This window comes from Lissotriton vulgaris, chromosome 3_1 (assembly GCF_964263255.1).
Source record: "Lissotriton vulgaris chromosome 3_1, aLisVul1.2, whole genome shotgun sequence".
In the NCBI taxonomy this organism is placed as follows: domain Eukaryota; kingdom Metazoa; phylum Chordata; class Amphibia; order Caudata; family Salamandridae; genus Lissotriton; species Lissotriton vulgaris.
Window position 1 is genome coordinate 31,994,753 of NC_141689.1, and position 16,687 is coordinate 32,011,439.

The 16,687-nt window shown below is 49.1% G+C and overlaps 1 protein-coding gene across 3 annotated transcripts in view; it reads left to right on the forward strand.

The window, feature by feature from the left end:
- The window catches only part of RGP1 (RGP1 partner of RAB6A GEF complex), a 96,360-nt gene that overhangs the window by 38,945 nt on the left and 40,728 nt on the right, over window positions 1-16,687 (forward strand). For all 3 annotated transcript variants that reach the window (XM_086960018.1, XM_086960015.1, XM_086960017.1), the window contains exon 6: window positions 14,482-14,628. In XM_086960018.1, coding sequence (XP_086816144.1) covers window positions 14,482-14,628 — 147 coding nt within the window. The remainder of the gene's footprint in view (window positions 1-14,481; window positions 14,629-16,687) is intronic.

Here is a 16,687-nt window from a genome sequence, read left to right on the forward strand (position 1 = left end):
ATACTTGCTTAAGCGTGCTTAAAATGCTTTTGGAGATAGCATAATGGTAGGCATAGTTGAGGTAGGTGGTTACAAGGTGCATAGTCACACAGGTGCATCAGTAATACAAAACTAGGTAATAGTTGAGGTAGTGTAGGTACAGGGTGCAAAGTCAGACAGGTACGTCAATAATATAAAAATACACAAAGAGGGAACGTATACAATCAAGTAAGTCGATAATACAAGTAATACAAATAGGCCAAGGGGTCAGGCAGGTAGTACAGAGCACAGTCCTGAGAAATACAGAGTGATAAATCATGTGTATTTAGCCATGAAGATAGCTTTTACTTCTTTCTTAAAAAGTTTGTTAGAGGAGATGAGCCTTGTTTCAGGAGGGAGTGAGTTCCAGATCCTGGGCGCCATTCCTGAGAAGGAGCGTTTATAAGTTTTTTTCCTTCCGAAATCTTCGAGGCTTCAGCAGAAGATTATTTGTGCTTCTAGTAGTTCTAGAACCGCCAGAAATTGTTGGCTTTTGAGTGAGGTAGCCGGGTGAGTTCATGTGTAAAGCCTTGTGTGTCATACAGGCGATTTTCAGATGTATTCTGGCTTCAAAAGGTAGCCAGTTCAGGGATTTAAAGTCAGGGGAAATATGCGAGTTTTTTTGAACCGGTGATGAGTCTCGCTGCAGCGTTAAGGGACGCTCTTAGGGGTGCAGTTGTAGTTAGGGGGAGCCCGCAAAGGGCGGTGCTGCCGTATTCTATGCGCGGGATGACTATGGATTGTACTGCCGTTTGGAAGTCTTTGGCTGGAAGGAAGGGTTTAAGTTTTCTCAAGGTATTGATTTGGAAGTTCGCTCCTTTGGTTGCATTGCTGAGGTGCTGCTGCATGTTGAGATTGGCGTCAAGTGTTATGCCTAAAGATTTTGCTGAGTCTACGATGGTAGGTTGTACATTGAGAGCAGTTAGATGCTTAAGCCACGTTTGAGCGGTAGAGATTTTTGCGGGTGGTGAGATCAGGAGGAACTCCGTCTTCAGCGCATTGAGTTTGAGGTGATTCTTGGCAAGCCAGGATTGGGTGTTTCTGATCGTCGAGTTCAGGAGCATGATGTCCTTGGGGGATTGTATTTTGAGATAAAGTTGGGTGTCGTCGGCGTACTTGTGAAAGTGAACATTGGATGCTTGTAACAAAGTGGTGAGAGGTTCCATGACTAGGTTGAACCGTGTTGGGGAGAGGGAGGATCCTTGAGGGATGCCTAGCGATACAGGTACCGGAGGGGACAATAGGTTATTACTTTTGAATCTTTGTGACCGGTTGTGTAGAAAGGAGGTGAACCACTTGAGAACAGTCCCAGAAATGCCCATTCTTGTGTTTAACAGTTCGAGTAAGTTCTCATGTTTAACTGTATCGAATGCTGAGGAGAGATCCAGGAGGATGAGGAGGCAAGTATCGTTTTGGTCTAGGATTTGGAGGGCGTCGTCAACTATGTGAGTCATGGCAGTTTCGGTACTGTGCCCTGCTCGGAAGCCTGATTGATGAGGGTTGAGGAGATCAAACCTATCTATGTGTTTAGTCAGTTGTAGCTGTATGCATTTTTCCAGCAGTTTAGCGAGAGTGGGAATATTTGTAATGGGACGGTAATTGTTAAGATCAGTGGGGTCTGCTGTTGGTTTTTTTAAAAGCGGTGTGACTTGTCCGACTTTGAGGGAGTTAGGGATGGTTCCTTGTTGAAGAGAGCTATTGATAATCTTAGTCCAGAGTGGGAGGAGCAAAGGGGTAAAGTATTTTACATCGTTAGCAGGAAGGGGGCCAGTGAGGTGATTGGATGGTTTCAGGGTGCTGAGTAGTCTGCCAATTTCTTCCTCGGAATAGGTGCCAAAGGATGACCATGTAGCATTGTTCTTTGGTTCAGAGGATGCTGTGTAGTGGGGATTGGAGTAAAGGATTGCGTCATTGAGGAGATCGCTCCTTATGTTGTCGTTTTTTTGGTTAACCCCTTCCATGCTCATGACGAGCTCAGCTCGTCATGAGGCACAGTTGAACTGTGCTGATGACGAGCTGAGCTCGTCATGAATAAAGCCAAATAGCAGTTTGCAGCACAGGGGAAAAATAACCAACGCAGCGATGTGGTTAAAGAAAGCAGAGAAGTCTTCACAGGAAGGTGTAACGCCCATGGTGCTGAGTGTCTGGGGTTGTTCTTTGGATTGTGTTCTGATTAGCTCAAACCGTTTTCTTGGGCGGTTTTTTGCTTGGGAGAGCTGGATGCTGAAGAAATCTCTTTTTGAGCGTTTTATTTTCCTGAAGTAGGCGTTTCTCTGTTTCTTCAACGCTTTTAGGTGCAGTGCAGAGGGAGCTGATCTCCATGCGCGCTCTGCCATTCGCATGGCCCGTCTATCTTCATTGAGGCTCCCGTCATACCATGGGTTGGAGATCTTGGACGAGACTCTTTTCAGTTGCATGGGTGCAGTCTCATTGAGTATTGTGGTCATAGCATTGAGATAGTGGTCAGTCAAGTGTTGAACGTCCGTATCGCCGGGAGGGGGACGTAGGAGATTGCAGCTTTTAGGCGGTAGGGAGTTTGGGTTGAGTTTCTTCATGTCTCTTTTCCAAACTTTGGGCTTGGAGGGTTGAACTGAGGTGAGTTTAACCTTTTCATTGATGAAGAAGGAGACAATATGATGATCTGACCAGTCATAAGGTTGGATTGACTCAAGTTGAATAGAGTACTCTTTGGAGATGATAAGGTCAAGGATAGAGCCTTTCTCATGGGTCGGGCTATTGCATATTTGGGTGAGATCAAGGGCGTTGAGGAAGTTTTTGAGGCTATTTACCACTGTGTCGCTGTGATCATTCCAATGGAGATTGTAGTCGCCAAGGAAAATTTGGGTGTTTTGCCGTCATGTGTTGGTTGAGATTGTGTCCATGAGTTGTTGGGAGAAGGAGAGCTTGTCCCCAGGTGGGTGGTATATGATGTGTAGTGAGCAGACCGGTTTGCTTTCGCTGATGACATCAAGGCAGAGGTATTCACAGGAGGTAAGAGAGGGGGCGGTGGCTTTAATAACTGAAAGGTTGCTTCTGTGAATACATGCAATTCCACCGCCTGTCTTGTTGGACCTGTCAAGTCTAATGATACAATAGTTGGGGGGGACTAGGATATCCATGATAGGTGAAGAAGATTCAGACAACCATGTTTCAGTCAGAATGGCTAGATCCGGTTCCATAGAGATGAGATCAGAGACCCCCGCGGAATGTCTTCGGGCCGATCTGCAGTTGAGAAGTAAGCATTTGAGTCTGGGGGTGCAGAGGGTGGAGGAAGGTTCTAGAGTGAGGGGTATATTTGTGAGGTTGTTGGGGACGGAGCCTCTGTTATGCGTGTGGTGCCTGAGGGGGTTGGAGAGTATCATTGGGATGGACAGGTGGTTGGTGGCTAGGCGATTTTGGGGAACCGGGCCGTAAGTGCGGAGAAGGGTGTGTATGTCATGGTCTGAGAGCGTATTGGTAGTGCGTTTGGGGCGATTGGTGGTATTGCGAGAGGGGATAGAGGTCCAGTGTGGGGAGTGTTGTTTGGTACGGTGAGTAGGATGTGAGGATGTGAGGGGGAAGTGTTGTTAGGTGTAAAGGTGATGGTGGGAGGGGGGTGTCTGGGGTGTGTGATGAGCAACTCTTTGACGGTGTGTAGTTCTTCTTTCATTTGGAGGAGGGTGGACATAATCAAGTCCAGCGTGGGGTTGGGTGCGGAGTTGGGGAAGGGTACTGGCGGTGAACAGGTGTATAGGTTACTGGAGAAGGGGGGGAGTCGGAGTGGAGAGGTGGTGCTGGTGAAGGGGTTGGAAGTGTTAGAGAGAGCGTTGGTATTAGGGTGGGTGTTGGCGTTATTGGGCAGGGCATCAGTGCTCATAGGGGAAGGGTAAATGGGGGAGGATTGGAGGCCGGGGGTTGCGGGGGTGGAGGTGGGATAGTGGGGACTGAGAGTGGGGGGGTGAGAGGTTGAAGGCAAGGCGTGCCGGGAATGCAAAGTGTGGGGGGGAGATACGAGGAGAGAGAGTCATGCTGTGTGGGGTGTAGTTGGGGGAGGAGGGGTGTTCTGAGAAGCTTGGTATGAGGGGCGGGACGGGAGTGCAAGGTGTGGGGGAGGATATGGGAAGAGAGGGAGTCATGTTGTGTTGGGTGCAGTTAGGGGAGGGGGGGTGTTCTGAGAAGCTAGTCAGAGGTGTGCGTGGCGTGTTATGTGGGGGAGGGGTCGAGGGGGTGGCGGTGTGGGGGATGCTAGAGGAGGTGCGTTCGGCGTCTGATGCTGAAGGGTGTGATGTGTCTGTAGACGGAGGGTGATAGAGTGGAGTAGTGGGGGGAGGGAGGGGGTGCGTGTTAATGTTAGGAGGTGGTGTGGAGTCCAGAATGTTGGGAATGAAGGCGGGAGGGTGTGGGATCAGAGATTTAGAGAAGTATTCTTTGAAGGTGGGGAACAGGTTGTCAAATAGGTCTAGGTTTCTGTCTTTGGATTGAATTAAGATGGTGCCGTTGTTGTAGATGGTGATGGTTGCTCTAGCAGGGTAGCGCTGGGATGGTGTGGTTGAGAGTGTTACACCATAGGCAGTTTTCCTAGTGGTCGAGACGGTGAGTAGGGTAAGGAGTGCTTTTCTCCATTGTGCTCTGCGTGTAGTGTATCGGATGATATCAGTGCTCTTGGTTCCATTGTTGAGGGAGAAGTAGGTGTCTACAAAGGGGGTTTCAGGGTGGGACTTCAAGAAGTTGTGCTTAAACCTTTTTGCGTTTTTTTTGGTGAGCCCGGGGGGGGTAATTTATTTTGTAAGTGTGTTTGCCCAAGCGTTCCATGTTGGGAGTAGGGGGACAGGTGGGTAAGGGGGGATGCGTGGATGGGTGTAGGAAAGGCGCTATGATGTGTGCGAGGAAAGAGTAGGTGCAGAAGTCAAGGAATGAGTGCGGAGCAGTAGTGATTTAGACTAGTCTAAGATGGCCGCTTCTTTAGGCGTGATGCAGTGATGAGGATTGACTAGCCTAAGATGGCCGCCAAGTTAGAGAGATAGAAGGGTATAGCATTGACCTGCTTTGGCTCTTGCTTCACCAGAGGCTCGGACACATCACTTTCGATGCCAGTCATCATAGATTTCATTTGTCTCTTGCTTCACCACAGGCTTAATGGATCACTTTTGATGCCAGTTATCTCAAACTATCAATGTGACTTCACAACAAACTTGGCAGTGCAGGGGGTTATTGTAAAATAAAATGACTCTTGAGGTCCTCACTAATTACAAAATCACTTAACCAGGCATTCACCTATTTTTCTGGCACTCTCCTTGTAGAGCTCGCCATCATCTTACAGAGAGGTCTTAACCACCAAACTCGTCAACTCTAGTTTTCTGGGTCTGTCCCTTGCCTATTCTCTGTAATAGCACAGTCAAGACAGTATATTTATGTTAAAGATCAAGCATCAAGTCTTTTATTGGACTATCTGATGGCTACAGTGCATCATATGTTTTTTGTTTCTTCCCTGTAGCATGTCTGCTTTCTAACACCCCTCTATTTGGGCACATATTGTTACTGTCATTAATCCACTCCCCTTTTTAGGTTTCGCTGGGGGGCGGAGCCGTCAGGCTCCTCCTCCAGCGAAATCTGTAGTTTCTAGTATGGGTGACTTGAAGACGCCTCTCTGCTTCATTGGCTAGCTCCATAAATGGAGGCTAGCCATTGGAACAGAGAGGCGTCCGTCAAAGCCGGACCAGACACGGGGGCGTTCCCGAGATTCTTTGGCTTTTGCCGACGTCACGCGACGCCGGGAACGCCCCCGTGTCTGGTCCGGCCGGCCCGTGCTTGCTGCTGGCACAGATTCAGGGGTGAAACGAGGCCCGCGGTGTTTCCCTGCGCCCAGGATCCCCCCTGTTGATCTGCTGGTTAGAAACGGCCTAACCGCGACCTGGGGCCCCGAAAATCTATTGCCGCCAAATCACCGTCGCGGCCCGGGGCCAGAAACACCCTCTGCAAGCTGTGTTCGTGACCGGGAGCTGCGGTAGCTGAGATCGAAGCCGCCGCGCTCCCATTGGCCACAGGAGTCGAGCCCCCTCACTGACGCCGCGACGGGATTGGCCCGTGCGCCGTCGCGTCACTACTGAAGCTGTGCAGGGATTGGCCGCTCAAGGTTCGTCATCGTGGGTTGCCCCGGGAGCCGCACTGCCGTTGGCTGACTCCCGGGTGGTTGTGAGGGCTCGCCTGCAAAGCAGCGACCTGATTGGGCCATCGGCGGAGGAGCTGCACCTGAAGCACGATGCAACGGTTTGAGAACATTATTTCTCTAGAAAAGTAGCTGTGTAAGCAACTTATTTGCTGCAGATAGACTTATATAGCAGGTCTATTTTTTTGCCCTGTTGCCCAGAGGTTCCAGATCGGACACGACATGTCCAAATGTGACAGAGGTCCCGTTCGGAATGCTTAACTTCCTGATTACCCATATTTAGGCTCATTTGGGTGGGCATAATATGAGACAAGGAAGTATTGCCCATGTCATTCTTTGCGCGCGTGGTCACCAGGGCGCAGGGGCTTTACCTGGAGGTGTGGAGACCGGTGAAGGGCCGCTTGTCTGATCCAACCACAGATCGTGTTTTCGGTGCACGGACACGCTCCATATACTCGGGCCTCAGGGCGCTAGCCTCGAGGTGCTCACGAGGATGACAGTAGTCGTGTTTTCACTCTGCGGCAGCCAGGGAGCTCCTGTCTGGGGCTTTGGACAACTCGTTGACCCCGTGGTGACTTAGTGCACAAGGGCGAGAGCAGATACGAAGTGTTCGCTAGTGAAATCCAAAGCCTGGCCGCATCTGACGTGCCAAGTGAGAGTGTGATGAGCGCGAGACATCTTGCTTCGGGGCCATAGAGCAGGAAGACGCGGGGCACGCGTGGTGTGTGTGTGTGGGGGGGCGGGGGGGGGGGCTGCACAGGGTCATGGGCGCAGCAGCGGAACATGGCAGTGTTACCTGGTGACGGCGGGTGGGTGGCTCATAAAGATCCTTCAGTTTGAGGCAGGAGTCGCCCGTACGGCCTCAGCACGGCTCCTGGGTGCAGCCCGGAGTGGCTCTCTCCGATACCTTTACTGTACGCCCCAGACCGGTTGAAACGAGGAGCTGCCTGGGGCTCAGGGTAGGAAGTGGTGCGCTCAGCAGGTGGTCGCCAGTTTACATCAGTTGCAGTCATTCGGGGACAGGGTGAGACAATGCCCGTGGAAGGAGCCGCTGTATGTTGGTTGGTGCTGTAGACTGCCGCGCTCTGGTAGAAGTTACCGTGTTTCCAGCGGGTGGCTTCTCTCGCCCGGAGCATTTATTGTGCTTTCTGCAGGTTGGCGCCTCCTCCTTCTCTCCTGGAGTCGGTCGTGTTTTCGGCCAGCCGTGCATTGCAAGTGTATTGAGTGCATTTCCGAAATACATCGTGAGTTCGGGTCGGGGTTATATTTCTGACCGTAGGGCAGCCCCTAAGCTGTTGTGGATGTGAGTCGTGCTGTGAACCGCCGGGCCGTGTTGTGCAGAAGTGTAAGCCTACCAGTCTCGCCACTAAGTATCGGCAATGTTTCGTGGAGTGTTAGGAGCGGATCGCGGCTGTTGCTTGTGTTGCTGTGATTTGTGGCGGGATAGGAGTCACGCCCACCTAAGGTTTCCTCCTGCAGCTATTGATGTTCTGTTTAACAGACCCCCGGAGAAGTGTCAGTACGCCTATCCGGTCCTCAGAGCAGAGCACCGGTCTGAACTGGCCGGAGTCAGACAAACCTACACCTCCGGATCTCCGCTAGATTGCTCTCCGGTGGCGCTCCTTCTACTTTGTATTTGATGTTGTTGTTGCTAGGCAACCAGCATCTCTGAGATCGCCATGGGAACCAGACAGTGTATTACACATAGCCCCGCCAGGCCTGAGTCTGAACCTCTGCTCGAGCACCCGGAAGATGCTTCTCCTTCAGCTGATGAATCTTTTATCTTTAGTGGTTGACTCGTTCTCAGGCACCTTCCCTCTCACGCTAGTTTGATTGTTGTATTACTCACATTTCACAAATACTAACAACTTTTACGAGTGCAAATCAGGAAGGAATAGGGGAAACGCATGATGGAGCGTGTTCACCGATACAACAGTCTCAATTAGCAGACAGAGCTCTTTGGAGAGCCGCAGGCCCTTCTGGCACCTGTGCAGTCGAGTACCGCTGCCTGACTCATCTCAAAGGAGATGCTTCGCTGAGAGAGATGTGGTTTATTAATGAGAGTTTTGAGGACAGTTTCTTCCCCCAATGCAGAGTGAGTTAAATGATTGGGTATATATTCATTTACTTAAGTACAGTTTTTTACATGCCAAACATCGGTTTGCAGATGCAACAAAATGTTTAGGAAATTATAAAGCAAGGAACAGGGAATAGAATAGTTAAATAGTTGGCAAACAGGACCTGCTGAGTCAGATCCTGCTTATGGGCCCATAGACAATACAACTCCCCCCTCTCTGAATCTAGCTTTAAAGAGGCACCTTTAAGTGCATAACATGTGAGACTTAGGGCTGCTGTTCGTCACCCCCTTTCCTTCACGCCACAACCAAATGCAGTATCCAACTATGTATGCTACCAACTCTGCCAGCCTGAGTGTCCTCCTCCTCCTTCGACTCCCTCAGACAATGGTACTGATGCTTGCTATGGTCAAACCATAGTTGTATTACTGTAATGTCCTACACATTGGTTTTACAAAAATAGCTCTCTGCATATTTCAATATTTCTAGAATCATGCAAGACTTTTAACATTCGGTCTGAAAGCACAGGGCAATACCTTCTCATCTACTCCTTCCAATAGATGAGACATCTAAATTCAAGATCCTGTACCTAATGGAGATGGCGCTGCATTTCATAGCTTTTTCTCCAAGGGATTACAGCTTTGTCCCATAAGCAAATGGCTTAAGACTAATCACTTACACAGAATCTGCTCCCCTTCAGCCTGGCCGAATGCACAAAATGTGGAGGTAAGTCTTTATATGAATCATCAACATTCTCGAATGCCCTAAAACCACATCTCCAACTTTTAAAAAACCTTTTGAAATTGGATCATAGCACTGCACATGCTTGGAGCAGCCAAGCAACTTATTGCACAATATTGGAAAAAGTTAGAGGCGCCCCCTATCGCTGCTTGGTATGTGCGCTTATGGCATGTCATAACCATGGAGCTCCTTAGAGCGCGAATACAAGCATGTGATACCCGCTTCACTGCAGTTTGGCAACCCTTAGTTAAGTATCTCTGTAAGGTGGAGCATGCCCGATACCTGCCTGCCAAGCTGCGAGCGCTGCGCCTTTTCGAAAATGTTATCCTCCCGTCTGACCCTGGCAAGCTGCTCCCGCAATAGGCCCAACCCAGCGCGTGCTCTCCAGGCATGGAGTGTAATGTTCCTCACTGACCTGGATCGTTGACCCCGACTATCCCACTCCTTCTCCTCCAACCCGCCCACGAGTCTGTCTACCTTTTCTTTGTTTCTTTGTTTCTTTCGCTTTCTTCTCTTCTGGGCCTCTTGCCCTTGTTGCAGTATTAACGGTTTTCAAGGGTCCTGCGAAGCACCACAACTAATTGATATTGCCTGTAAAAGTTTACCATGCGGCCGGCCCATCACAGGTTGTAGGCGACATGCTGTGTTTAAAAAATTCCTACACTATTGCTCTCTTTTTTTTTTAATTATATGCTGCGCGGCCGGCCCTACATGGGGTTGTGGGCATAACGCTGTGTGTATCTGACCCGATGTTCTGTTTCTACCGTGTAAAATAAAAAGATTTGAAATTAAAAAAAACTTTTGAAGCTCAAGTACATCCTAAAGACTTACTTCTTCCTTTCTTCCACCCATGCATAACAAACGTGCTTGTCTATGCCGCCAGTGTTTTGGGCCGTTAAAGAGGTATGGAACCACCATGCTTTTGGGTCCGCCTCACCAGCCATGCCTTCTGCACAGAGCCCTCCCTTTTTGGGTTTCGCCTGCAGAAGGCTGCGCTCTGCGCAGCTTTTCGGCGCAGGCGAAATCCATTGTTTACAATAAGGACTTCAGGAACGTCCCCCGGCTCCCATTGGCTAGCTCCATAAATGGAGGCTAGCCATTGGGTGCCGGATCTGTCCGTCAAGGCCGGACCAGATTCGAGGGCGTTCCTGAGAATCTTTCGCTTTTGGCCACGTCATGCGGCGGTGGGCGGGGCTTTTTTTTTTTTGTCTCGTCGAGGTTTGTTTGGGCCATTTGGCGGCCGACCGCCGGCCGAGGAAGTCCAGGTGAGTGGTTCCTTTCCTGTCCCCCTCCCGTTGTCCGTTCCTTTCCCAGCCCCCCCTCCCGTTGTCCGTTCCTTTCCCGCCCCCCTCCCTGCTCCCGCCAAGAGACTTTCCAAATTATCTACAAATCAAAATTTTTTATAAATATGTTGCGTTACTTTAACTGATCTGTATTAATAGTCTTACCAACATAAGCATGTTAATAACTATCACTGCTCATTCTGGTTTTCCTGTTGAAACACAGCTATCAGAGTTTCTGTCGGTACCTTGCGTGACACTGCGCCTTACGTGCCTTTCCTTGGTATCTATGGACGCGAATTGCTTCGCTTCCGTAACAGACGGGAATGCTACGAGTATGCGCTGTAAGCGCCTTCCTGACTGGATGCCTGCCGACATTTTGTTTCCCCTGACTGCGGCTCTTGAATCTGCAGAGCCTGCAGCGTTTATACTGAGAGGTCTGGGACTTTTCTACTCTGGGCTCGCTCTCTCGTTTGAGAGACGCGCTCACCTGTCAAAAGGAAGCCATGGAGGACGACGGGCAGCCGAGAACTCTGAGTTTTGGAGTTGTAGTGCTTCGGGGAATAGATATACACATATTTATATTTGTAGTGTGTCATTCAATATATGGTGCAGCTTTCGGACAACTGATATTAAAGCGTCTTGTTGATGTAGCTTCCTCAATACAACTATACATATCGGTAGAGTAGCTACCTTTCTGTTTCGACGGGCAATGATTTGAGCCCAAGGCTGCATTATAGCAACACTAATATATTCTGGAAGTTAGAGTTTTTATTAGCTTTTATTGACCTACTTTGATTACCACTCTAGGCACTACGAATTTTTGCGTTTAAAAACCCCGGGTCGGAAGTACTGACCTTAAATTGGGGATGTGAGGAGGCGAGTTACATGACGAGGCAGGGTTCCTGAGGTGAGACATGTGGTATATAGTGAATAGTTCATTTGGTGTTCAAGTGACACGAACGGGACTGTCTTGTCACGGCATGGAGTAATGCAAATTTGAGGTGGTAGTATAACGAAGGGCATTCAGTAAGAACATGTTAAGCAGTTTTGTTTAATGAATCTAGACGGAGGGGACTTTTAGATTGTGTCGTTTTGAAGTTCGTGCATTATTCGTGGCCCATTTTGATGTATGGTGGATTTGCATCGTTCTTCATGTTTCACAGTTTAGTACATATTATAACGTACCTCGGTTCAAGTGCCTTGTGCACGTTACGTTTCTATTCACTTTAATCGCTTATAGGAAATATGAGCAGTGATAGTGGCGTACTGACCGCTATGAGCCTATTTTAGTATACATGCAGTTTGAAGTGATCAAAAACCTCATTTCGTCATCAGTCTAAAATGTTTAGGATAATCAGTACATAAATATCTGTGAGCTACCTTTTACTTCTCTCAATTGGTCTCACATTTGCGAAAGTTAGAGCTTTTGGGGTTGTAAATGGCAATGTGTGTTTTTTTTTTTGCAATGGACTGAACATTTAGAAAATAAGTGCACGCTATGAATAAAGGAACCTTCTGAAAAAAAGTGGTTGCATAGGTTTCTGACTAATGGTAGCCCTTTGGGCATGGGGAGGCTATTAAAAGCTGCAATTTGCAACCAGTTTTTTCTGCTTAACAGAAATAGTAGAATTTATTAATGGAATGAAAGGTGGTAAGCATAGGGTGGCATGCTAATGTTCAGCACCACAGAGAGGAGCACGGGCATATAATAACAAGCATTTACAATGCAACGGTTTCGCCTTTGGAAAAGTTTTAGCTATTGGCATTGGATGACAAACTTTTTATTTATGTGTTGGTTTTGAAAACAGATAAATAAATGGCATTGTCATTTACAATGGCAATAGCTCTAACTTTTCCAAAGGCGAAACCATTGCATTGTAAATGCTTGTTAGGTCTTGCTAGAGCCAGCGCATGAGCGGGTGTGGCGAGACATTTAGTAACTGGTTTTTTGAAGTGCTACCAAAGGCTTTCTCCGGCCACTAGTGAGCGGTTACGCACACTGGCATGCGGTTTCGAGCACAGGCACCATCTTGCGGGCACCCTTACATCCGCGATTACTTTTACTTTTGCGGCACCACCATATGCCTTTCCTCGCTTCGCTTCTCCCACACCACAGAACGCGTTCCCTTTTCAGGGTCGCGCGGCCCGTTACTTTTATGGCCGTGCCGCCAATGCTTGTTCAAACAGTAGCTTGTTAATCTTTCCATTTTAATTACATTTTTTGTATCAACTTGGTTTCTTTAGGTTTCCGCCTCACCTTCCATTACTTCGGTTGAGCTTAAATGAAATTCATAACCTATTAGGAATGTTTCTTTGCTTGCCTGCACACATCCTGCTCAATTGCCCAGTGTATAAAGAGAGATGCTCTTTTTACAGCAATCCTCACACCTATATGGTGCGAACGTTTACCATGCCACCTTCGCTGCGCGGAGGTCGCAAGGCTTGGCGCGCTCCCCTTTCAGGGTATCACCGGGCTTGGCTTGTGCAGCCTCAGCAGTGGCACATGCATGGCAGTCCTGACCTGCTCCACTCTCACTGCAGTGAACAGGACCCCCTGGATCACCTTCCAAGAATTTTCCAGAATCCACCACGCCTGGAGCAGCAGTGGAGCCGCCCGAGTGGAGTCAGGTATTGGGTGTGTGTGCATGTATGCGAGTTGCCACGTTCCTGCCACAAGCTGACCGAGGGGCAGGAGCAGTGACGCTGCCCTTCAACGCACTGGTGTGTCCTTTCATTTGCATTCAACACCTCTTGCTAGTCAGTCTCCCACAGCTGCTTCACCCTAAAACCCAAACTATTCAGGTCTACAATATTCTCTCATCCACAACACCCACCCACCTACACATTCACACATATGTGCACTCACTCCTTCATCCATGGCTTTATCTTACCATTCGTCTTCATTCACTTGCTTAACCAGTCGTGCACCCACCCACACACCTCTATTCATCCTTCTATCCACCTACTGACTCATTCCCTTATTCCCCCCCCTCTCACCTCCAAACAAGAACGCACAGATAGAGACACACAATTGTTTTGTTGTGAGACTGCAGGCAGACAACACTCGCTGCAGGCATATGCAGAGGCTAGGTGGGATGCCCATTTATTTTTAAACTGGAGTGATGTTAGTTCAAAGTAAGTGTTCAACAGGCCGGATCAAGTGATGTAATTAAAGGTGTCACCTTGTTAATTTTTGTATCACATTTACAGGTTGCATGTAAAGATGAAACTTACTAAAGGAGACCGAAAGAAAGGAAGACGAAGACTAATAACCTGTCAGCCCAACCCGTTGGTGCAATTTAGCTGCGAGATTAAAACAAGCATTGGCATAGCCAATAGGTCTCGCTTTTGGGACCTTATAAGTATTTAGTTATGCAGCACAATATCCTTGGTGCAACAACATCAACTGTTACATGGCTAAACATTTATAGGGTACAAGGTTTAGCCATGCAACAGCTGATGTTGTTGCACCAAGGATATTGTGCTGCCAAACTAAATACTGATAAGGTCCCAAAAGCGAGACCTACTGGCTATGCCAATGCTTGTTAACTTAGGAAATTTGCTCAACATTCCTTCCCATAGCCATTCTATGTACTCACTAGGTTGCACGGAGCACACAGCCACAACTTCAGGGTTAACTATTGCATAAGCATGAGACTACCGCTTTTTCTGAACAGTCATTCTTTGGTCTGGACTTTGCTTTGTTTAAACAAACTATATTCAAGCCTCTTCTTCAGATCGTATTCTTTGTTGACACCCTCTACTCAGTAGAAACATATGTGCTCTGATAGCGTGTTTTGGTGGTACGTACAGCCAGCTGAGTTTGACAAGATTGCTTGGTTGTGTTGAGTTTGCATAGAGTAACAAAATACCCAATCACTTGAGTCTGAATGGGTGTTTACCCTCTGTGTTCTCTTAAGGCTGAGGTATACTCTGCTATTCTCCCCAATAATCTTTTTTTCTTTGTTGGTGATGTAAGCATGATTAAAGTGCCTGATGTTTCTGATTATATCGGCTAGAATGGCCCTTGTCCTAGAAAGAGTCCCAGGGTGCTGGCCAGGAATGGAATGGGTAAGTGCCTCGTGTCCTATGTTGTACGGGGCTGGTCACTGCCGTACTGTGGTACCAGTCCTTGCATAGAGCTTACACTGCCATGTACTGTGAATCAGGGATGCTTGTTATCCAGTACCTTTCTTAGCTGGATTCCTTCTCTCCCCAGGGCTGAAGGACTACCAATTTCCGCAGGATGAGGAAGTGGCTCCCTCCAACCCTTTCCTGGAGGAAGAAGAGGGAGTAAAGAAGGACTCCAGAGTTGTGGATCTTGCCACCGAGCTGCTGATGGTGGCAACATCGAGGCGCAGTCTTCGTGAGTTGTAATACTACCCCCTGGGCTAGGGGTGGAAAAAAGGCATCCTCAATTCATAGAGCAGAGCTGTGTAGCGAGCCACTGTTCATTCTTAAATGGAAGGCAGACATCTTATAGGTAGCTCGTTGTCGGGAGGCAATCAGACTTTGCTTTAAGTAAAGTGTTCTTAAATGATTTTTCTGTTTTGCAAGTATCTGTTTGTCTGAAAGCGAGGGTTTGTACTGCCTTGAGGCAGCTCCCTCACTGTTTTTGGGAGGGTAGGTACCGCCCGTGCTGCTCCCTCACTGCTATGGGGGGGGTAGGTACTACCTCGGGCAGCTCCCTCGCTGCTTTAGGAAGGGTAGGTTCTGCCTCGAGGCAGCTCAGTCACTGCTTTAGGGAGGGTAAGTGCTGCCTCGAGGCAGCTCCCTCGCTGCTTTAGGGAGGTTAAGAGGCAGCTCCCGCACTCCTTTAGGGGGAGGTACGAGGCAGCTCCCGCACTGCTTTAGGGAGGGTACGAGGCAGCTCCCTCACTGCTTTGGGGGGGGGGGGGGCGAGGCAGCTCCCTCACTGCTTTAGGGAGTTGGGGGGGGGTTACGAGGCAGCTCCCTCACTGCTTTAGGGGGGGTACGAGGCAGCTCCCTCACTGCTTTAGGGGGGGTACGAGGCAGCTCCCTCACTGCTTTAGGGTAGGGTACGAGGCAGCTCCCTCACTGCTTTAGGGGTGTACGAGGCAGCTCCCTCACTGCTTTAGGGGGGGTACGAGGCAGCTCCCTCACTGCTTTAGGGGGGGTACGAGGCAGCTCCCTCACTGCTTTAGGGGGGGTACGAGCCAGCTCCCTCACTGCTTATGGGGGGGTACGAGGCAGCTCCCTCACTGCTTTAGGGGGGGTACGAGGCAGCTCCCTCACTGCTTTCTGCTTTAGGGGGGTACGAGGCAGCTCCCTCACTGCTTTAGGGGGGGGGTACGAGGCAGCTCCTCACTGCTTTAGGGTGGGGGGGTACGAGGCAGCTCCATCACTGCTTTAGGGGGGCTCGCTGACGACACACAACTAGTGGTGTCCCTCTCTCATCCTAGTCAACAACCTGCGGACCTCTACAACTGTCTAACGCAGATACAAGGATGGATGAACAGATCATTTCTTAAACTTAACGGTTCAAAGACTGATATTCTCCTCCTGGGTCAGAAGGGGCCCTCTCTATTACAGAACATCTGGCCACCCTGTCTAGGCCCGCTCCCAGACCCAAAACCAGAGGTAAAAAGCCTAGGTGTTTGGCTTGATAAGGATCTATCATTTGCAATACAAGCAAAAAAGGTAGCCGGGACGTGCTTCGGGCTCCTCAAGTCAATTCGAAAGATCTTGCCCTTACTCCCCCCCCAACTCTCAAAAACTGCTGGTCCAAGGCCTGATACTTTCCAGGCTCGACTTCAGTAACTCCATCTATTTAGGGGCGCCGGAGGCAACCATGATCAAACTACAAAGGGTCCAAAATGTTGCTGCCCGGATCCTTACTAACACCCCTGCCAGAGCTTCGGCCAAACCGGCTCTGAAGCGCCTCCACTGGCTCCCGGTAAGAGAGCGTGTGAAGTTCAAGGCCCCCTGCCTGGCACACAGACTGCTTCAAAACAAAGGCCCTCCAAGCCTAAAAAAATGTATTAAACCATACAAAGCCCCCAGATCCCTCCGATCCGACCACGAACATCTCATCGTCACTCCCAGAGCCAAGAAGGCCCGAACAGGTGGAAGGCGCTTCTCGGTCCACATTGCACGCCTCTGGAATGCCCTTCCCCTGGACCTGAGAATCGAACCTAACTACCTACGGTTCAGGAAAAGACTGAAAACCCACCCCTTTCCTTAATCCTGCTCCCCCCCGGCCTCCGATGACCCTCAGTTGTACTGATCTTAGCGCTGGGATACTTATGGGTGACTACGCGCTCTATAAAATTAAATAATAATAATAATAATGATGGACGGAGCGTTTGAGCAAATCAAACACTCACCCCCAGTCAACTGATCTGGGTTTAATCCATCACCATTCTTTAGCTCACTCAGCCACCCCAGTTCAGACATGGCCATAT